At 45.3% G+C, this 23,983-nt stretch overlaps 1 protein-coding gene across 1 annotated transcript; it reads right to left on the bottom strand.

Moving 5' to 3' along the window:
* Positions 1-4,508: 4,508 nt before the first annotated feature.
* On the bottom strand, positions 4,509-5,417 carry LOC120104829 (uncharacterized). Its single transcript, XM_039116666.2, has one exon. The coding sequence runs from the start codon at positions 5,415-5,417 to the stop codon at positions 4,509-4,511; it is 909 nt and encodes a 302-aa protein (XP_038972594.2).
* Between the last annotated feature and the right edge of the window lie 18,566 nt (positions 5,418-23,983).

Genomic DNA, 23,983 nt, shown 5'->3' with positions numbered 1-23,983 from the left:
TAAAGCATTAATTAACTACCTTGGAACACCCCTCCAAGCATGAAAAACACAAAACATTAATTAACTACCTTGAAACATCCCTCCAAGCATGGAAAAGACAAAGTAACTAATGAGAAGTTTCAAATGATGAGAAGTCTTCATAAATTCATGCAGCCCATTAAATGAAGATAAAAACACCATGTTGAGCTCAAATTAATGAAGTCCGGATTCAAATGAATCCACCCATATATGAAATTCAGCAAGACTTCTTCATTTACGGTAGATTTGGCCCAAGTGTCATCAAGAGCTCCAATCTTCTACTTGAATGACATTGATGGCCTCTTGTGAATTGTTCAAGCCTAGCTTTATATCTATAGATCCACTCGAAGCTTGCCTAGCCTATATGTTTAGAACAAGCCCAATCAGAGCTTCTCTAAGTCTTTTAGCCTGGGACCTTGTAATAGGCCCACTTAGAATGTGCAAAGGATCACTTGATATACTTGACTCAGCTTGTTTCTCTTGATGAGTCGCATCATTCCCATTTTCCTCAAAAGGATTCGTCCTCAAATCATCACCTATATCAAAGGGAGAAAGATCAGCAACATTGAATGTAGCACTAATGTTATACTCACCTAGGAGATCTATCTTGTAAGCATTGTCATCGATCTTCTCAAGAACTTGAAATAGACCATCCCCTCTGGGATTCAGTTTGCACTTTGTGCTAGAAACCTCTCCTTTCTCATATGCACCCACACCCAATCACCTGGCTCAAAAATAACCTGCTTTCATCCTTTGTTAGCCTTAGATTCATATTGCTCATTTTTCTTCTCAATGTGCTGCTTAACACGTTCATGAAGTTGCTTCACCATTGAGCTTTCTTCTTCCCATCAAGGCTAACTCTTGCATCAATAGGCAAAGATAGCAAATCCAAAGGAGTTAGTGGATTAAAACCATAAACTATCTCAAAAGGTGAATATACAGTAGATGAAAGGCAAACAAAATCTTTCCAACTCTTCAAATTCTTTTGAATAACAGTCTGCAGCAATTGAGTTAAAATTCGATTAATGACCTCAGTTTGACCATCAGTCTGTGGATGATAAGCTATAGAAAATAACAACTTAGTACCAAGCTTTCCCCACAAGACCTTCCAAAAGTAACTAAGAAACTTTACATCCCTATCAGAAACAATACTTTTAGGGACACCGTGAAGTCTCATAATTTCCTAGAAGAACAAATCAGCAATATAGGTGGCATCATCAGTTTTATGGCAAGAAATAAAATGAGCCATTTTAGAAAACCTATCAACTACCACAAATATTGAATCCTTACCTGTCTTTGATCTAGGCAGCCCCAGAGTGTAGTCCATTGAGATGTCTACCCATGGTTCACTAGGTACAGGCAAAGGCGTATAAAGCCCATAGGGTAAGATCCTGAATTTAGCCTTCTTACAAGTGAGACATCTGTCACAGATTCATTCTACATCACGTCGCATCCTAGGCCAAAAGAAATGTTCAAGCAAGACTGCTAAGGTCTTTTTGACGCCAAAGTGCCCCATTAACCATCCCCCATGTGATTCTTTGACAAGCAATTCACGCATAGAGCATTGAGGCACACACAACTCTATAAAATTTACCAATTTCTTCCTTTTCACAAGCAACAAACACATCAGCAAAGTCATGATCGTTGGTATACAATTCCTTGACATACTCAAAACCATGCAACCTTGCATTTAGAGAAGTAAAAAAGAACATACCTTTGGGATAAGGCGTCTGCAACTATATTCTCCTTACCTTGCTTGTATTTGATGAAGTACAGAAAGGTTTCAATAAATTCCAGCCGTCGAGCATGCCTTTTGTTCAACTTTCCTTAACCCTTAAGATGCTTCAAAGATTCATGATCTGTGTGAATGACAAATTATTTTTGGCCAAAGATAGTGTTGCCAAGTCTCTAACGCCCTCACAAGTGCAAAAAGCTCCTTGTCGTATGTTGGATAGTTCAAGGCTGCCCCGTTTAGCTTTTCACTGAAATAAGCAATAGGCCGCATCTCCTGCATCAAAACAGTTCCTATACCAACTCCCGAGGCATCACACTCAATTTCAAAAATTTTATCAAAGTTAGGTAACGCTAACACAGATGCAGAACGGATCTTTAATAACAATAAATGCATGCTCCTGTTCATTGCCCCATTTAAAACGAACAGATTTTTTAATGACTTTAGTGAGAGGTGCAGCAAGTGTGCTAAAATCCTTGACAAAACGCCTATAAAAACTAGCTAAACCATGAAAACTTCTTACCTCGGTTATGCTCTTAGGTGTTGGCCACTCTTTAATTGCCCTTCCCTTCTCGTCATCAACCTCTATTCCTCGTGCACTTACAACAAAACCAAGAAAAATAACCTTGTCCATGCAAAAACTACACTTTTTATGGTTAGCACACAGTTTTTCTTTCCTTAGCACATCAAGTCACATCGTAAATGACGTATATGTTCACCAAAATCTCTATTGTATACTAAAATTTCATCAAAGTATACCACAACAAACTTTCCAATGAATGCATGCAAAACATGATTCATTAACCTCATAAAAGTGCTCGGTGCATTAGTGAGTCCAAACGGCATTACTAACCATTCATAAAGTCCATGCTTAGTTTTGAATGCAGTTTTCCACTCATCTCCTTCCCTCATCCTAATTTGATGATATCCAGACTTCAAATCGATTTTAGTGAACATACTAGATCCATGCAACTCATCTAGCATATCATCTAACCTAGGTATAGGATGGCGACACTTTACTGTTATGTTATTCACAGCTCTGCAATCAATGCACATCCCCCATGAACCATCTTTTTTAGGAACAAGAAGTACAGAAACTGCGCAAGGACTCAAACTCTCTCTAACATATTCCTTAGCCATGAGCTCTTCAACTTGCCTCGGAAGTTCCTTTGTCTCCTCCGGATTACTTCTATAGGCTGGACGGTTCGGAATAGCAGCTCCAGGAATGAGATCAATCTGATGTTCTATGCCTCTAATGGGAGGTAACCTATTAGGAACATCCTCAGGAAACACATCCTCAAATTCCTGCAACAAAGAAACAGCAACACTAGAAAGAGAAGAGTTAAGGTCATTAGCAACAAAACAAGCCTCTTTGTACACAAGTACAAACAAAGGCTGTTTAGCAAGACAAGCAACTTTCACATCACTCGCTTTTGCATAAAAACCCACCTTTTCCTTTTTTTTCTCTCCTCTCTTTCTTTTTTTTTTCTCTCTTGTGGTCTTTCTTTTTTTTGCGCCACTTCGTTCTGTTCTTTTTGAATTCTCAGCCTTGCTAGCATTTTCACTCTCTTTTCGTTTTGAACTCTCTACCTCACTTTCTCTCTTCAACTTCAATTGGTCTTCATAGACCTGTTTTGGAGTTAATGGTACAAGAGTAACCTTTTGGTTATCTTTTACAAATGAGTACCTATTCTTAAACCTATCATGTATCACCTTTCTATCAAATTGCCAAGGTCTCCCCAAAAGTATATGACCAGCATGCATAGGAACTACATCACACAGCACTTCATCACTATATCTACCAATTGAAAAGACAATCAAAACTTGCTTGTTAACCTTAACTTCCCCGCATTCATTCAACCACCACAACTTGTGAGGTCTAGGGTCTTTAATGGTAGACAAGTGTAATTTCTCAATTAATGTAGTGCTTGCAACATTTGTGCAACTTCTCCCATCTATAATCATACTGCATACTTTATTGTTTATGTGACAACGAGTATGGAAGATGTTCTCCCTTTGCTGCTCCATGTCATCTTTTTTAACTTGGGAATTCAAGGCACGTCTGGCCACAAGTGACTCTCCCTCCACTGGATATTCAACCCCATCATCACTAGCATCCTCAAGTGAAGGGATTAATTCATCACTCTCACTGCCGGTCAGCACGTCCCCATTGTCATACATGTGCATGGTCCTTTTGTTGGGACATTGTGAAGCAATATGTCATGTTCCCAAGCACTTGAAACATTTTATTTCTCTATTTCAAGAGGGTTGGGAGTCAGATTTACCTTTGTTTTTGGTGGAAGCATCATTTGTACCCTTGAGTATTTCCGTAGGAACAACTCTGTCATCCTTCTTCCAATTCGACCTCCAAGATGAACCAGAACCCGAAGTATACTTTGCTGCCCCCTTGCGTTTTAACTGCCCTTCCACCTTTATTGCCATATGCACCATATCTTCTAACTCCACATAATGCTGAAACTCCACTACATTGGCTATATATATCTCTGTTTAACCCGACCAGAAACCGAGCAATTGTAGCTTCTCTATCTTCTTTTTTGGATAAAGGTACGTGTGTGTATATATCCAAATTGAAGAAATGACGTACAAATGCACAGGGGCATACCCCAGAAATCAAAGGCTAGGAGGGCATACCCCTCTAGCCACAATAACTAACTACACGGGGTGTGATTCCATCTCCTGCTAATAGATGGCTTCACAGTTCATGGGGATTCTCTGATGATATCTTTTGACACTCTCATCATTTTGTTCTTACAAGCTTTGTAGGGCCATCACCATGCAAACGAGTATTACGTTCCCTCCAAATGTAGTAGTCCGCAGCTGCCACCATAACCTTTGTAGTTCGACCCAAGAGTGAACGATCATCCATGTGAGAAAACCAAGAGATCGTATCCATCCATCTATGCGAGGCCCACGGAATACTACACTTGGCACAAAGAACGGACCAGATGCGCTGAGAGAATGGGCACTCAAAAAATATATGATCCACATCCTTATGCCCACCCCCACACAAAACACATTGAGCGACCTGAATAATGCCAAAGCGTATAAGCTTAGCTTGAGTATACAAGGCATCCAGGATGGCTAACCAAAGAATAAAGGACATCCTTGGAATAGCTTGGCTATGCCAAACAAGCTTCCACCAGTCTACTCTTCTATGACGCGGGCGCAACGACTCCCAAACACCACGAACAGAGAAGGAACCCTTCGGAGCATCAATCCACTGCAAGACATTCGGCCTTCTGCCATCTGGCCGGAATGAAGTAGGAGTACTACTAATGAGCTCAAGCCATGCAGGGGAGCGAGAGATAAGCCAGTGCCACTCCTGGTCGTCAATAATAGCCTCCACCTTGGCATTCTGCCTAAGGCTAGAATCATAGATAAACCTTTCCCCAAACACCTCAATAAGAAGACCAAGGGGATGCCAATGGTCAAACCAAAGTAAAATACTACTCCCATAACCCACTCGATATCTCATCTTCCATCGGACAAGGCTGCGAAGACTAAGAATCTTCCGCCAACTCCAAGAGCAATCCCTGGGGCATTTGATCTCCCAAATACTTCTGCCTCGCAAAAGATAAGAGCGAACCCAAGAAGACCAAAGAGAGTTACCGTCATCATTACAGAGAGCCCATAAGTGTTTGGTCATGGCTGCCCTATTCCAAGTCACCATGTTCTTATTGCCCAAACCCCCTTCCTCCTTAGGCAAACAAATATTGTCCCATGCTACCTTCGCACCTCTAGTGCTAAACTCACAACCCTTCTAAAGGAAAGAGCGTAAAGTGGATTCCACCTTCTTAATAATTGATTTGGGCAAGATGAATAAGGAGGACCAATAAACTTGGATGGAAAACAAAATAGATTTGATGAGTTGTAATCTATTTGCAAAGGAGAGAGCACGGCAAGTCCAACTCTTGGTTTTGGCAATAATCCGGTCTACCAACACCTTACAATCACTAGCCTTTAACTTAGTCATTATAAGTGGACCAATAAGGAAGCACTCCTTCATTATACTCGAGGATATCCAAAAGCTGCACTCGAAGCTTGAAAGGCACTCCACAAATGAACATGCTGCTCTTATCTGGATTTGGTACAAGTCCAGAGAAGTCTCGAAATTGTTGAAGACAACCACCGATCAAAGACACAGAAGCCAAATCCACTTTATAGAAAATCATAAGATCATCTGCAAAGCACAAGTGAGAGATCTTTTTCTTTTCACAACGCCAATGATACTTGAAACCACAGTCCCTTACCATATTAGCCATCAGACCCGAAAAGACTTCCATGGCTAGGACAAAAAGATAAGGTGACATAGGATCCCCTTGTCGCAAGCCCCGACCCCCAGGGAAGAATCCATGAAGTTCGCCATTAACAGAGATGGAGAAGCGAGTAGTGGAGATACACTCCGCAATCCATCTATCAACTCTATCCGAAAACCCCATAACACGTAATACAGCCAGTAAAAAATCCCACCGAACGGAGTCATATGCCTTCATTAGATCCACCTTACGAGCACATCAAGAAGAGCCATCAGAGCGATGATAGTTCCGCATTAACTCTTGGCAGAGGATAATATTATCACTAATACGTCGACACGCAACAAAGGCCTTTTGGAATGGTCCCACCAATCCCGGAAGTACCACCTTCACCCTATTTACTATGAGCTTTGCAATACAGTTGTAAACAGTGTTACAACAAGAAATTGGTCTAAAGTCCTTTACCTTGGTTTTGAACCTTAGGAATCAAAGAAAGTGTTGTAGCATTTACTTGTTTCAGAAGATGCCCGGAGGAGAAAAAAAAAATTGGATAGCCACTATGACATCAGCCCCAACTATATTCCAAGCCTTCTTAAAGAAGCCAGCACTAAAACCATCCAGGCCGGGAGCCTTGTTGTCCTTCAAACAGAACATCACCATCTTTATTTCGTCATCCGAAACAGATCGATCTAAATCCACCCTCTGAATCTCAGTGAGCCGCTTTGGAAGGACTCGCTGAAGCATGTCCTCATCAACACCCGCAACCTCATGAGAACCTAGAAGATTCTGAAAGAACTGCACAATGGTGTCACTGACCTCACCCGGAGTCCCCACCTGAGCCCCATCATCATTAGAAATAGATGTGATCTTGCTACGACTCTGAAAAAGCTTCATAGATTGGAAGAAGAACCTTGAATTCTTGTCTCCCAAATTTAGCCACTGAACCCCAGCCTTTTGCTTCAAAAAAGTTTCTTCCGCTCTGCTCAACTCCAAATAATCCTTAATGAGCCTTGACTCCTCGGTGTGAAAAGTCAAGTCAAGGGGATGACGCTGAATCATACGTTGTACCTCCTCCAAAGCCTCTTTAGCTCGCACGACTCGCCGAGGAAAATTTGCAAAGAACTCCTTATTGAACTTTTTCAACTACCCTTTCAAATGCTTCAACTTATGGCATAGTTGATACATCGGACTTCCTTTTACATCTATAGCCCAAATTGCGGATGCTCAGCCCAAAGATCAAAGAAATTAAATGGTGTTTTTCACGAAGGTAAGGCAGCAAGCCATTGGAGAATGATCCGAAACACCGGAGGGAAGAAAGTAAGCTTCAGAGCCTGAAAAGTCACGCTCCCATGTCAAATTGGCAAGGACCCGATCTAGCTTCTTCATAATAGGAGCCTTGTCCTGCCGATTAGACCACGTGAAGAGACAGCCATTCTGTCATAAATCACTTAGGCCAGATTGTAATAAACAAGTAGCAAGGTTATTCTGCCAAGAAGGCCAACTACGAGAGCCCCCAACCATCTCCTCTTGTGACTTTATAGCATTGAAGTCCCCCATGAACACCCATGGAGAAGATTCCCATCCCACACTGCGAGAAACTAAATCAGCCCACAATTCACTCCGCTTAATAGGGCAATTATCACCATACACAATCGAGACAATGAAAGAGGAATCCTTAGCAAGATCCCTAACATGCACATGCATCCCTTGGTCGGATGAATTTATAAGAACCACATCCATCTTCTGAGGATTCCAACCAATCCAAATCCGTCCATGAGAAGAAGCATTATAGTTGCACAGTAAACCCCAATTTCGAAAGATGGTGTTCGCCACCTTTTCTTTTTTCTCTCTTTAACTTTAGTTTCCACCAAACCACAAAGTGACAGTCTTTCCTTTCGAATAAGTTGCTGCACTTCTAAATGCTTGAAAGGGTCATTCAAACCCCTAACATTCCAACAGCCAATAATCATTAAAACTAAGAAAAGAGAGAGAAATCAAGCTCCATAAAGGATTACCTCCATTTACCCCCCCTCGGGGAGTAGTATTTCCACCCTTTCTTGTCCTTGCCACCTGATCCTTTCATCTTCTTTTTTTCAAGCGAGTCCTTTGCCTTAATATTGATTAGCCATAGGAGTAGTAGCACCATCAGCACAAATAGCTAGCGGTTGTGGAGTAGCTTCATCCATTTTGGGTGTATGCTCTTCAACATCATTTTCAGAAAAATAACACTCTCCCTCTTCAAATTCCACATTATCCTGAAGGTCCTCAAAAGCAATGAATGGAAGCGTGGACTTCTCATCCATCCTCTCCGAGCTAGGTGAATGTAAAACAATTGCATTAGATGGTGTTGCTTCCAATTCATGCCCACAAGGTGCTGTCAACCCTTTATTCTCACAATGAGAAGTTGAAGGTACCCCACATTCCACCGGTGACTTTCCTTTTTTACGCCTTGTAACTTCTTGCCAGTCACCTTCACTAGTAGTGGGCCTTAGGCACCACTTTGTCACCACCAGCGATCTTAGGAACCTGGCCGGTCTAAATTGATGGGCGAAGATTAGAAGTTTTCACGCAGCTGTACCCTAAGCGCCCGCCTTTGAGAACAAAAAGTAGGATGAATTTCAACGCAAACTGCTTTCTATGATGATATAAAGGGGAAGAGGTGCCGTTACGAGAACAAAGAATAGAAAACTTGCTTTGTTTTCTTCTTGGCCACCTTAGGGCAAGTGCCATTCGAATGGCTAAACACTCCACAATGTCCACATTTATGAGGCAGCCACTCAAAGTCAACAACAACACATATTTGCTCCCCATTAGGGCATTGCAAATCAAATTCCTTAATGAGATCCTCAGAAGCATCAATCTCCACATAAATCCGAACAAAACTAAGTCGCTTCCTTGCAAGGGTGATGTAATCCGCATGCAAAGGAATCCCAACAGTGCTACCCACAAAGCTTAAGCCTTGAACAGTCCAATATTCAAGTGGCACTTTGTAAAGCCGAACCCACACCGGGTTATTCCGCATATCTTCTTTGGCCAACTTCAAGTTAGGTTGCCACCTTTTAAGCACTAGCGGCCTATTCGCCATATGCCAAGGAGCCTTGTCTAGGATGTTGCATGCATGCTCAACGCTATCAAACTTGAAGAAGAAGAAGCCACTTTCAGAAGCTAGAACCTCTTTCAATCCCGAACTACCCCATATCTTATGAGCAATCGAATTCACAATTGGAAATGGGAGCTTATTTCCAACAAAGTAGCCAATGAGAGTAGCCTTCCATACCTCACACCCTTCTTCAACAATGCTAGGAGGTGGTAGCACCTTAACCCGACCTTCTTCCATACCTTAACCCTTCTTGCCAATACACGCCATGGAGCACGTGCCCCTGGCCCCATGCTCTTGGGTATTCCTCCTAGATCTTGCACACGTTTCCCTGGTGATCCTAGGGCCAAGATTTGATCTCCAAGTTGCCCAAATCTCCAGAAAGCACGGTCAGACCTTGAACCCGTCCAGTGACCCGATCTGGTTTATACCTTGATCCGCATCTGGTCCAGCCCCGATTCGAGGTGCCGTGACACCCTCCCCCACCTAAGCCGAAGTCGCCCCTGACGAGGCTTGGCGGTACTCATTGATGATGTCCTCGAACTGCCATAGTTCGTCACCGTACTCCCAGCTTGCTTCTGAATCTGATAGTCCTTTCCATCGGACTAAGTATTGCACACGGTTACCCTTTTTCTTGTCCACCTTGATTTCAGAAACCTTCTTGGTGGAATGAACTCGTACGGCCACTGGAGCTCGCCCGCTTTGCGCCCGAGAAGCGTCAGTTGTGTCCACTTTGAATGATTTCAACAGGAACACGTGGAACGCCGGGTGCACTTTCAGCTTGGAAGGCAGCGACAATCGGTACGCTGTCTCTCCAATTCGATATGTGATGATGAAGGGACCTTCATACTGCTTTGTTGTAGCCCGACTTCAATTTCATGTGATGGTAAAGCTTCACCAATACCCGACCACCAACCTGAAATTCAGTTGCCCGCCGCTTTATGTCAGCCCACTTCTTCATCCGTTTGATCACCTTCAATAAGGAGACCTGAACCAAACTGTATCCTCCTTCAGATCCCTCACGAACCTGTAGGCGGTTGGATTACGTCCCATGTAGTCCACTACGATACTTCCCGGAGTGTCTGGTTGCAGCCCTGTAATCACCTCAAACGGTGATTTACCCGTCGACTTCGATCATTGTAAGTTGTAGCTGAATTGGGCTTGGTCCAAGAGTCACACCCAATCCCGCTGGTTGGCACTCACATAGTGCCTCAAATACATCTCCAATAATGCATTGGTTCGCTCTGTTTGGCCGTCGGTCTGAGGGTGGAAAGCCGTGGATATCTTCAGCTCCGTTCCGAGTATCCGAAATAACTCCATCTAGAACCTCCCCGTGAAGCGAGCATCGCGATCAGAAACGATACTCCGCGGTATCCCCCAATATTTCACCACATATGTGAAGAACAACCGCGCCACGTCCTCCGTATGACAAGTAGTAGGTGCTGGAATGAAGATCCCGTACTTCGAGAAGCGATCTATCACGACCATGATAGAGCTGTTCCCATCCACCGAAGGTAGTCCGATGATGAAGTCCATGGAGACACTCTCCCACGGATGCTCTGGTATAGGTAATGGTTCCAACAACCCCGTAGGCCGTCGATGTTCAACCTTGTCTTGCTGGCATAGTAGACAAGTGCGAACATACTCCTCAATGTCATCCCGCATCTTCGGCCAATAGTAGTTATGTTCTATGAGAGCTTGGGTCCGATGTACCCCCTGGTGTCCCGCCCACATAGAATCATGGTGTTCTCGCAACACCTCACACCTAAGCCCTCCACCTGAAGGCACATAGACACGTTGCCCTCATGTCAAAATCAGCCCTCCTTCGGTCCAGAAGCGGCGCGCCTTGACATCTTTGACGAGTTCACCCATGGAAGTGGCCCATGGATCCTTCTCCATCTCGGTCTTGACCCTCTCCATTAGGTTACTTGCTGATCCGAAAAAGGAAGAAACCACAGCCAACTGTACCTTCCTACTCAAGGCATCAGGGACCGAATTAGTTTGGCCTGGCTTGTACTCGATGTCGAAATCGAATTCAGCGAGAAATTGCTGCCATCTCGCCTGCTTGGGGGTTGAGCTTTGGCTGGGTCTGAAAGTAGCTTATAGCCACGTTATCCATGCGCACCACAAACTTAGATCCGAGTAGGTAATGACGCCAGGTTCGAAGAAAGTGCACAATCGCTGTCATCTCTTTTTCATGAACTGTATACCTGCGCTCGGTGTCGCTCAACTTCTGACTCTCGTAGGCCAATGGGTGCCCTTCCTGCATGAGCACCCCTCCAATGGCAAAATTCGATGCGTCAGTGTGGACTTCAAAAGAAATGGAAAAGTCTGGTAGCATGAGGACCGGCTCCACCATGACCGCCTGCTTGAGACGATCAAACGCCTCTTGACATTGATTTGACCACCACCATGGTCGATCCTTCTTTAACAAATCCGTCAGTGGGGAGCATAACTTCAAATATCCGGTGATGAACCTCCTATAGTAATTTGCCAAGCCAAGAGAAGAGCGTAAGTATGCAACTCGTGTAGGTACCTCCCGCTCGGCTATGGCTGAAATTTTCGAGGGATCCACATGAGCCTTCCATCCCCAATGATGTGCCCGAGGAACGGCACCCTCCGTTGCACAAACACACAATTCTCCCTTTTCACAAAGAGCTGGTGCTGCCGTAAGGTGGAGAAGACTTGCCTCAGGTGCGTCACATGCTCATCCAATGTCCGACCGTACACAACAATATCATCCAAGCATACTACCACGAATTTATCAATGAAGTCGTGAAGTACACGCTGCATCAAAGCATAGAAAGTTGCTGGTGCGTTGGTGAGGCCAAAAGGCATGACAAGGTACTCGAAGCTCCTGTACCTTGTCACGCATGCAGTCTTCTCAATGTCCTCCTCCGCCACGCGGACCTGATAGTATCCATTGCAAAGATCCAACTTGGAAATCCATTTTGTCGTACCAAGTTGATTGAACAAATCATCAATCCGTGGAATGGGGTACTTGTTCTTCACCGTGAGCTTGTTGAGGGCCCTGTAGTCGATGCAGAGTCTCAACGAACCATCATGCTTCTTCTGAAAAAGTACCGGTGCTCCATACGGACTCTTCGAAGGTCAAATGAACCTGCTGTCCACCAACTCCGTTAGTTGCCTCCTCAGCTCCTGCAGTTCAGGTGGGGCCATTCTATATGGTGCTTGAGCTGGTGGACGTGCTCCATGCACCAAATCAATCCGATGATCGATTTCTCTTTTTGGCGGCAATCGCTTGGGTAACTCGAGGGGCATCACATCCTCGAATTCAATGAGAACACCCTTGATGGGTGCTGGAATCTCCTCTCCTTTCGGTAGGTCTTCCCCCTGAAGGGACACAATATATGTTGGAAGTCCCCTTCTCAGCACCTTAGCAAGTTGCATCGCCGATAGGACTCGCTGCGGAGTCCCTTTAATTCGCTTCCCCGGAACTACGCAAGCTCCACTCGAATTCAAGACCACCACCACATCTGAATCCATTTTTACCATGGCTTGTAGCTGGGTAAGCAAATGTCACGGCTCCTCAAATCGGGGCTGGACTGGACGCGGATCAAGGTATAAACCAGATCAGGTTGCTAGACGGGTTCGAGGTCTGACGGTGCTCTCTAGAGATTTGAGCAACTTGGAGACCAAATTTGGGCCCTTGGATCACCTAGGGAAATGTGTGTAAGATGTAGGAGGAATACCCAAGAGCATGGGGCCGTAGGCACATGCTCCAAGAAATGTATTGTTGAGAATACATGCTGGTTCATCATTAGGAGGTAAGCTGCTGCAACGAGACAGATTCAGCGTTGTGGGCTTATCTCGAAGCATGGACTGAATTCGGGAAATTGGGATGCATGGAAATGTGTGCCACTGATGGAGGAACATGGCATAAGTCTTCAGAAGGCAAGGGACACGTTTTAACACATTTTTATAACTGAAAACGTGTATGGTTAGAAGACGTGGCTGTAACGCTGTTTCCACGCACTTTCACTTTGAGGGGCATTTCGGAAACTCTACAGAAGTCCGTTTAAAGTAGAAAAGGTGCTATCTGGAAAGGTTTTTCGTCTCGAATCCAACGAATCCAGTTTTATGGTAATCCGAATTCGTTTGAGGCATGAACTTGGCTGTTTTATCTGGTTGCGCAGAATCAAGGGGCTGTTCCAATCACCACTTAGGTACAGTTCCAAACTGAACTTCGAAAGGAATTCTTTCCCGCGTTCGCTAAGGATGATGCTCGAGCATGACTACGGCGACTCACGCAAAAGGGCGATGTGTGTGAGTATGTGCGAGAGTTCAGCGAATTGTTATTGGAGGCACCAGACCTTAGCAACGAGGACTCTCTCTTCACTTTCCTTGACGGGCTCAAACCGTGGGCCAAGATGGAATTGCAGCGAAGAGGAGTCTAGAGTTTGAACGAGGCAATAGCTCAAGCGGAGGCTCTCATCGAGTTCAAGACTCAACCCACAGCTTCCAAAGCCCAAGCATCGAAACAGGGCAAAGGTGGGGGAGCAAAATTAGGTCACAAAGGAGGTACAAAAGGCTCGAATCCGAGCTCCTCGAGTGGAGGGGCTTCCCAAGCGAAGGGCAAAGGGGTGGCGCAAGGTACCAGCACTATCTCATGCTATATTTGCAATGGACCGCACAAGGTGAAGGATTGTCCATTGAGGGGCAAGATAGCATCTATGGCGGTGGAGGAGAAGCAGGAGACCGACCAAAGGATGGGCTCGCTCAGTCTCAATGCCCTGAAGGCCAAGGGGCCACGAGATCTGCTCTATGCACCTATCTGCATTGGTGGTCACATCTTCCAGGCACTCAGTGATACGGGTGCCACTGACTTCTTCGTGGACCTAGCTACGGCAAAGAGGTTAAATCTAAAGATTGAACATGATGAACACACGTTCAAGGCGGTCAACTCCGCAGAAGTGGCTACCAGCGGAACGTTGAAGGATGTTGAGATCCAATTCGGCGCATGGACCAGACGGGTGACAGCGGTGGTCGCCCCGATCGACGACTACGGGTGGTCATCGGCATGTCTTTGCTTATCCAGCTACAAGCCATGATAAAGCCGGATTCAGATGTGGTGGTGGTCTTGAATCCGAGTGGAGCTTGCGTAGTTCCAAGAAAGCGAGTTAAAGGGACTCTGCAGCGAGTCCTATCAGCGATGCAACTTGCTAAGGGGCTAAGAAGGCGACTTCCAACATATATTGCGTCCCTTCAGGAGGAAGAACTACTGGAAGGAGAGGAGATTCCAGCGCCCATCGAGGGTGTTCTCACTGAATTCGGGGATGTGATGCCCCCCGAGTTACCCAAGCAATTGCCGCCAAAAAGAGAAATCAATCATCGGATTGATTTGGTGCATGGAGCACGTCTACCAGCTCAAGCACCATATAGGATGGCCCCACCTGAACTCCAGGAGCTGAGGAGGCAGCTAACGGAGTTGGTGGACAGCGGGTTCATTCGACCTTCGAAGAGTCCGTATGGAGCACCGGTATTTTTTCAGAAGAAGCACGATGGTTCGTTGAGACTCTGCATCGACTACAAGGCCCTCAACAAGCTCACGGTGAAGAACAAGTACTCCATTCCTCGGATTGATGATTTGTTCGATCAACTTGGCAAGGCACGATGGATTTCCAAGTTGGATCTTCGTAGCGGGTACTATCAGGTTCGCGTGGCGGAGGAGGACATTGAGAAGACTGCATGTGTGACAAGGTACGGGAACTTCAAGTACCTTGTCATGCCTTTCAGCCTCACCAACGCACCAGCAACTTTCTGTGCTTTGATGTAGCGTGCACTCCATGACTTCATCGATAAATTCGTGGTAATATACTTGGATGACATTGTTGTGTACAGCCGGACTCTCGTGGTAATATACTTGGAACTTCAAGTCTTCTCTATCCTACGGCAGCACCAACTCTTTCTGAAGAGGGGGAAGTGTGTGTTTGCGCAGCAGAGGGTACCGTTCCTCGGGCACATCATTGGGGATGGCAGGCTCATGATGGATCCCTCAAAAATTTCAGCCATAGCCGAGTGGGAGGTACCTACATGCTCTTTTCTTGGCTTGGCAAATTACTATAGGAGGTTCATCACCGGATATTCGAAGTTATGCGCCTCACTGACGGATTTGTTAAAGAAGGATCGACCATGGCGATGGTCAAACTAATGTCAGGAGGCATTTGATCGTCACAAGCAGGCGGTCACAGTGGAGCCGGTCCTCGTGCTACCGGACTTTTCTATTTCTTTTGAAGTCCACACCGATGCATCAGATTTTGCCATTGGAGGGGTGCTCATGCAGGAAGGGCACCCAGTGGCCTACGAGAGTCGGAAGTTGAACGACACCGAGCGCAGGTATACGGCTCATGAAAAGGAGATGACTGCGATTGTGCACTGTCTTCGAACCTGGCGTCATTACCTCCTCGGATCTAAGTTTGTGGTGCGCACGGATAACGTGGCCACAAGCTACTTTCAGACCCAACCAAAACTCACCCCCAAGCAGGTGAGATGGCAGCAGTTTCTGGCTGAATTCGATTTCGACATCGAGTACAAGCTGGGCCGAACTAATTCAGTCCCTGATGCTTTGAGTAGGAAGACACAGCTGGCTGCAGTCTCTTCCTTTTCCGGACCAGCAAGTAACCTAATGGAGAGGGTCAAGATCGAGATGGAGAAGGATCAATGGGCCACTTCCATGGGTGAACTCATCAAAGACGGCAAGGCGCGCCGTTCTTGGATCGAAGGAGGGCTGATTTTGACACGAGGGCGACGTGTCTATGTGCCTTCAGGTGGAGGGCTGAGGTGCGAGGTGTTGCGAGAACACCATGATTCTATGTGGGCGGGACATCAGGAGGTGCATCGGACCTAAGCTCTCATAGAACATAACTACTATTGGCCGAAGATGCGGGATGACATCGAGGAGTATGTTCGCACTTGTCTGCTATGCCAACAAGACAAGGTTGAACATCGACGGCCTACGGGGTTGTTGGAGCCATTACCTATACCAGAGCGTCCGTGGGAGTGTGTCTCCATGGACTTCATCATCGGGCTACCTCTGGTGGATGGGAATAACTCTATCTTGGTAGTGGTGGATCGCTTCTCAAAGTACGGAGTCTTCATTGCAGCACCTACTACTTGTCATGCGGAGGACGTGGCGTGGTTGTTCTTCACATATGTGGTGAAATATTGGGGGATACCGCGGAGTATCATTTCTGATCGCGATGCTCGCTTCACAAGGAGGTTCTGGACGGAGTTATTTCGGAACGGAGCTGAAGATGTCCACGGCCTTCCACCCTCAGACCGATGGCCAAACAGAGTGAGCCAATGCATTATTGGAGATGTATTTGAGGCACTATGTGAGTGCCAACCAGCGGGATTGGGTGCGACTCTTGGACCAAGCCCAATTCAGCTACAACTTACAGCGATCGGAGTCGACAGGTAAATCACCATTCGAGGTGATTACAGGGCTTTCACCAGATACTCCGGAAAGTATCGTAGCGGACTACATGGGACGTAGTCCGACCGCCTACAGGTTCGTGAGGGATCTGAAGGAGGATACAGATTTTGTTCAGGTATCCTTTTGGAAGGCGACCAAAAGGATGAAGAAGTCGGCTAACATAAAGCGGCGGGCAGCTGAATTTCAGGTTGGTGATCGGGTATTGGTGAAGCTTTACCATCACATGAAATTGAAGTCGGGCTACCACAAAGTACTTGTGAGGAGGTATGAAGGTTCCTTCATCATCACACATCGAATTGGAGAGACAGCATACCGATTGTCGCTGCCTTCCAAGCTTAAAGTGCACCCGGTGTTCCACGTGTCCCTGTTGAAACCGTTCAAAGAGGACACAACTGACCCTTCTCAGGCTCAAAGCAGGCGAGCTCCAGTAGCTGTACGAGTTCATTACACCAAGAAGGTTTCTGAAATCAAGGCAAACAGGAAAAAGGGTAACCGTGTGCAATACTTAGTCCGATGGAAAGGACTATCAGATTCAGAAGCAAGCTGGGAATATGGTGACGAACTATGGCAGTTCGAGGACATCATCAATGAGTACCGCCTAGCGTCGTCAGGGGCGACTTCGGCTTAGGTAGGGGAGGGTGTCACGGCTCCTCGAATCGGGGCTGGACCGGACGCGGATCAATGTATAAACCAGATCAGGTCGCTGGACGGGTTTGAGGTCTGACGGTGCTCTCCAGAGATTTGGGCAACTTGGAGACTAAATCTGGGCCCTATGATCACCTACGGAAATGTGTGCAAGATGTAGGAGGAATACCCAAGAGCATGGGGCCGTGGGCACGTGCTCTAAGGCATGTATTGTTGAGAATACATGCTGGTTCATCATTAGGAGGAAAGCTGCTACAACGAGACTGATTCAGCGTTGTAGGCTTATCTCGAAGCATGGACTGAATTCGGAAAATTGGGATGCATGGAAATGTGTGCCACTGATGGAGGAACGTGGCATAAGTCTCCAGAAGGCAAGGGAAACGTTTTAACACGTTTTTATAACTGAAAACGTGTATGGTTAGCTGTAACGCTGTTTCCACGCGCTTTCACTTTGAGGGGCATTTTGGGAACTCTACAGAAGTCTGTTCAAAGTGAAAAAGGTGCCATCTAGAAGGGTTTTTCATTCCGAATCCAACAAATCTAGTTTCATAGTAATCCAAGTTCATTTGAGGCACGAATTTGGCTGTTTTATCTGATTGCACAGAACCCTGCGGGAATCAGGGATTTCCTATCTTATCTAGAATTCATCCTTATCTTGTGCATGGGAAGTTGAGTTCGTGAGGGACTTGTAAATGGAGGTTGCTCCTCTATAAGAGGACCCTCAAAGGGGAGGGATTGGGATCCGGTAGAGCTGGAGAGGCCAGGAGAGATTATTGTAATCAGTTGAGTGGTTATTCAATAAAGTTCTCTTCCCCTATATTTCTCCTTCTCCTTCGTGGTATTTTCTGGTGTTGTGTTTCGCTGCATTATTGTTGTTAGGCATGACCTAAGTCATAGAGACTAGGTACCCACGCCAGGAAGGCTGATCGGTTATCTTCGATAGACCGAGCTGCACGTTGTTGGGATTCGCTTTGAAATCCCTTCGTACGTGTCACAATGACATACCGATGACCACCTCATAGTCGTCGATCGGGGCAGCCACTGCTATCACCCATCCGGTCCATGCGCCGAATTGGATCTCAACATCCTTCGACGTTCCGCTTGTAGCTACCTCTACGGAGTTGACCGCCTTGAATGTGTGTTCATCAGGTTCAATCTTTAGATTGAGCCTCTTTGCCGTAGCTAAGTTCACGAAGAAGTTAGTGGCATCCGTATCAATGAGTGCCTGGAAGATGTGACCACCAATGCTGATAGGTGAATAGAGCAGGCCTCGTGGGCCCTTGGCCTTCAGGGCGTTGAGACTGAGTGAGCCCATCCTTTGGTCGGTCTCTTGCTTCTCCTCCACCGCCATAGATGCTATCTTGCCCCTCAATGGACAGTCCTTCACCTTGTGCGGTCCATTGCAAATAGAGCATGAGATAGTGCTGGTACCTTGCGCCACCCCTTTGCCCTTTGCTTGGGAAGCCCCTCCACTCGAGGAGCCCCGATTCGAGCCTTTTGCACGTCCCTTGTAACCTGATTTCTCTCCCCCACCTTTGCCCTGTTTCAATGCTTGGGCTTTGGGAGCTGTAGGTTGAGTCTTGAACTTGATAAGAGCCTCCGCTTGAGCTATCGCCTCGTTCAAACTCTGGACTCCTCTTTGCTATAATTCCATCTTGGCCAGCGGTTTGAGCCCGTCAAGGAAGGTGAAGAGAGAGTCATCATTGCTGAGGTCTGGTACCTCCAACAACAATTCGCTGAACTCTCGCACATACTCACGTACATCACCCTTTTGCGTGAGTTGCTGTAGTCGTGCTCGAGCATCATCCTTAGCGAACGCGGGGAAGAATTGCTTCCAAAGTTCAGTTTGGAACTATGCCCAAGTGGTGATCGGAACAGTCCCTCACTTCACATCATCAGCCCGATGCCGCCACCAAAGCATCGCCATGTCCCTTGAACATCGCCATGTCCCTCAAGAACATGGCCGCCATGCTCACCTTCATGGCTTCCTCCCTCACGCCGGTAACCTGCAGGTATTGTTACACGGTGAAAAGGAAGTTATCCACCTCCTTCGCGGACCGTCGTCCACAGAACTCTTGTGGCTTGGGAACATCAAGCTTGTGCAGGGGGCGCGTAGCCTCTCTTGCGACCTCCATTGTCAATAGATAAGAGGATATGCCTGTGGTGGTACTCTCCTTTAAAAGATCAACCACGTGATTTTGGAGAGCCTTCACCATGATCTCCAACTCCTCGTTATGCCGCAGCACTTCCTTATAGTGCCGCTCCATATCGAAGGAAATCTGGTTTAGCTGAGCAGCGATCTCACCTTGGAGGGTTGCGTCCCTGCCCTCAAGGTCCTTCATCCGCCCTTCAACCTCAACTATTTGGGCCTCGCACCTCCGTAATTGATTGTCGGCAGAGATAACTGGAGATGCAATACGTAACCCATGTAGGGAATCATCAACTAGATGTGCTCCACCCATCGCCGTACCTCCTCCTGAGGCTGGATTGGGATCCACGATCGAGGATGATGCGTTCGCCATTCCCACCATTGAAGTTACTGTAGAGGTTGTCTCCTTCGTTTCTGGTATGGCTCTGATACCAAGTGTCATGTATGAAGGGATTACAGAGCGGATCCCAACAACGTTTGGCTCGGTCTATCGAAGATAACCGATCAGCCACCTGGCGTGGGAACCTAGTCTCTATGACTTAGGTTACGACTAACAACAATAATGCAGCGAAGCACAACACTAGAAAATACCACAAAGGGGAGAGAGAAATACAGGGAAAGAGAACTTTATTGAATAACCACTCAACCGATTACAATAAGCTCTCCTGATCTTCCTAGTCTCTCGAGCTCTACCCGATGCCAATCCCTCTCCTTTGAGGGTCCTCTTATAGAGGAGCAACCTCCAATTACAAGTCTCTCGCGAACTCAACTTCCCAGGTACAAGATAAGGATGAATCCTAGATAAGATAGGAAAACCCCCATTCCCATAGGATTCTACGCAATTAGATGAAACTGCCAAGTTTGTGCCCCAACCAAACTCGAATTACAACAAAACTGGATTCGTTGGATTCAGAACGAAAATTTCTTCCAGATGGCACCTTTCCCACTTTAAACGGACTTGTGTAGAGTTTTCGAAATGCCCCTCAACATGAGAATGCGTGGAAACATCGTTACAACCATGTTTTCTAACCAACCATCTTTCAGTTATGAAAACATGTTAAAACGTGTCCCTTGCCTTCTAGAGACTTATGCCACGTACCTCCATCAGTGGCACACATTTCTATGCATCCCAATTTCCTGGATTCAGTCCATGCTTCGAGATAAGCCTTCAACATTGAATCAGACTCGTTGCAGCAGCTTTCCTCCTAATAATGAACCAGCATGTAATCTTGCCAATACACGCCTTGGAGCATGTGCCTCCGGCCTCATGCTCTTGGGTATTCCTCCTAGATCTTGCACACGTTTTCCTAGGTGATTCTAGGGCCAAGATTTGGTCTCCAAGTTGCCCAAATCTCCAAAAAACTTGGTCAGACCTTGATCCACGTCAGGTACAGCCCCGATTCGAGGTGCCGTGACAATATGACTGCATAATTAGTAAGCTCAATTCTGCCAATTTCACCTTCTTTTCTTCTGAGTAGTTATGACAATCAAAAATCAATTCCACCTTTTTCTCCCACTCCAAATAAGCTTCAGGGTCATTCCTACCTTGAAAAGAAGGTATCTTCATTTTGATGCTCCCAAGGTTCCTGTCTACCTCATCTCTACCCATGGGGCCATTTCTTCTATAAACCCTTCCATGCCTAGCTCCTCTAGGCTTATTTCTACCCAATTCAAAATCAGACTCATAATCCTCCTCATTCCCACTTCCTGCTTCATCATCAAATTCATCCACAAGTACAGGTTCTCACCTTGCAGGTCTTCTAGGTTTAGGATTTTTATTAGGCTGCCCTCCTTGTAAATTTGCAATCACCATGTCTTGCCCATCCTGTCCCTAAATTCACTGAAAACCATATTTAAACATTCAAATTGTTGTTGCATAGCATTTATCATAAATGCCATATTTTGTGTATCTCCCTGGGTAGATGTGGCTTCATCCCCATGAGATATTGTTAAAGCTGCACGAAAATGTTAGCAAAAATAAACCTTAAACACTCCCTCACGTAGTTACCCTCAAAAGATATCTCTCCACTCTTAGCTTTCTCTTGTAGCTCTTTAAGGAACTGTTCAACTCAAACAAAGATTTATTCAACCTTGCAAAATTCAATTTAACACTTTACTTTAAGGGACAAAATCAAGAACTTTAATCAGAAGGCAATCGATCCCCAAAGGAACAATCAAATTCAATATCACTTGTGCTTGCGATTACAATGGCAAATTCCTTTATTTTTTTTTGAATCTGGATATATATACTTTTTTTTATGCCAGACGCTCAGGAATTCAAATGAGAAAACAGAAATTGACTCACTTGATGTTTAAGAAGAAAATAGACGAAAGAGTATGATGAACAGATGAAAATATAGTATAGTAACCTGATTTTAGGGCCGAAGTTCTAATACCAAATGATGCAAACCCATAAGGATTCGATCCTTAGAACCCACGAACAAGATGGTATTCTAACCCCAAGAAAGCAAAAACCAGATTTTTGGATGATCCCCTAGTACCCTTGAATTTGATGAAACAAGGACCCAAAGTGCTGAAACGCCACAAAGTTGATCAATCCTTGATAGGTTTAGGCAGTTCAATGAAGAACATAAGAGAAAGCTTCTCTCAAATCTAAAATTTAGAACAAACTCATCGTTTTTCATTCTCTACATGACCTCAAATATAAATACTAGTCTTGGAACACCCCTCCAAGCATGGAAAACACAAAACATTAATTAACTACCTTGGAACACCCTTCCAAGCATGCAAAACACAAAGCATTAATTAACTACCTTGGAACATCCCTCCAATTATGGAAAAGACAAAGCAACTAATGAGAACTTTCAAATGATGAAAAGTCTTTATAAATTCATGCAGCCTATATGAAGATAAAAACACCATGTTGAGCTCAAATTAATGAAGTCCAGGTTCAAATGAATCAGCCATGTATGAAATTCAGCAAGACTTCTTCATTTACGGTAGATTTGGCCCAAGTGTCATCAACAGCTTCCATATTCTACTTGAATGATATTGATGACTTCTTGTGAATTGCTCAAGCCTAGCTTTATATCTGTAGATCCACTCGAAGCTTGCCTAACCCATATGTTTTGAACAAGTCCAATCAGAGCTTCTCTAAGTCTTTTAGCCTGGGACCTTGTAATAGACCCACTTGGAATGTGCAAAGGATCACTTGATATACTTGAGTCAGCTTGTTCCTCTTGATGAGTCACATCATGAGACTCCTTCTCCTTCATGCCAACACGAGTTCTTGAGCGAAGGTGAGACTCTTTCAAAGAAGATGTAGTTATCTTTCTTACATCTTCCTTGCATCCATCATCAGCACGGGGCGTCGTTCATCACATAATCTTGCCACGGGTCGTTGAATTCAAAGAAAATTCTGGATTCAGTAATCCAGAAGATCTCTTTGAATCCATAGGGGAGAGGAGATTAAGATTAAAACTTGATCACAAAAATCAAAAACAAAAATCAGAAGTAAAGATCTCATCTTCACCTTTGTGCGGGTAGAAGCTCGCCGCAATCTGATGATTGTTGTATAGGTTCTCCTTGTAGCCGCACACGTGTATAGCCTCTATAAGTATCCACACGAGAATCTGAAAATCAGAGAATAGGATCTCACCGAGGTGCTAGCTCCTTGCAGAGATCTCTCTTGATTGTCCTAGAAGAAAGGAAGAAGAACAACAACCAATCCTTGCTCCTTGAAGATGAAACTATTTCTTCTTCTACCTTGCTTGCTTGCGTTGGAAGAGGAGGAGGAAAGGAAATTTCCTTGCTGCCATGGGAGAGGAAGAAAGAGAGGAAGAGGCCTCAGGCGTGGAGAGGAAGAACTCCAATCATCCTTCACCCGCCTCCCCTCCCTCCTACTTATACTAAATGTTTAGGGATTAGTCCATCCTTGGATTAATGCCAAGTGTCCATGGTGCCTTGATCAAGAGGATTAGAATTCTCTTCATGTCGCCCACCCTTGGATGCATGCCATGTGTCCCATGGCCAAATCTTAATCGAATTAGGAGAAGGAGGGGAGGTGCCATGCATGATCCTGCGCCATGTGGACTTTGGAGTCCGCATGGTGTGAACACGACTTAAGGCATCTTTATCCTATAATGCCATATAGACTTTAGAGTCAGCATGGTGTGAACACGACTTAAGGTATATTTCCAAAAATATACCTTTATCTAATCAAGGTTGACCCAATCATGAGCCCAACTCAATTTGGGTCGAACACAATTTGATTTGGCTCATCAAATCAGCCCAATTGCAATCCAATTGCAATCAATTCCACTCAATTCTTCTTCCTTTAACTCACTAACACTTACTGGGTTAATTCAATCACCAATCATATTGATAATTGACACCAAAAGATATTCTAAATCACAATTACGACAATCTGACTAATCAAATTCTCTAATGTGTGTGATTCCGTAGGTTCTATTCTGTCTGGTAGTGAGATATATTGAGATCCCCATCTTAATATCACTGAAACTCCTTTCAGTAGACTGAAATGATTTTAATTCTACTCATCAGGATTTATCAATCATCAGATAAATGTCCGTGAGTCTCACAATCCACCAGTGACACCTAGCAGTATGTAGTGGCAACCCAGCAGAACGGA

Source organism: Phoenix dactylifera, chromosome 8 (genome assembly GCF_051530095.1).
Source record: "Phoenix dactylifera cultivar Ajwa chromosome 8, Ajwa_hap1_PhDact_Kaust_v1.1, whole genome shotgun sequence".
NCBI lineage: Eukaryota > Viridiplantae > Streptophyta > Magnoliopsida > Arecales > Arecaceae > Phoenix > Phoenix dactylifera.
Note: the sequence above shows the minus strand (reverse complement) of the source record. Positions and strands in the feature narration are given on the sequence as shown.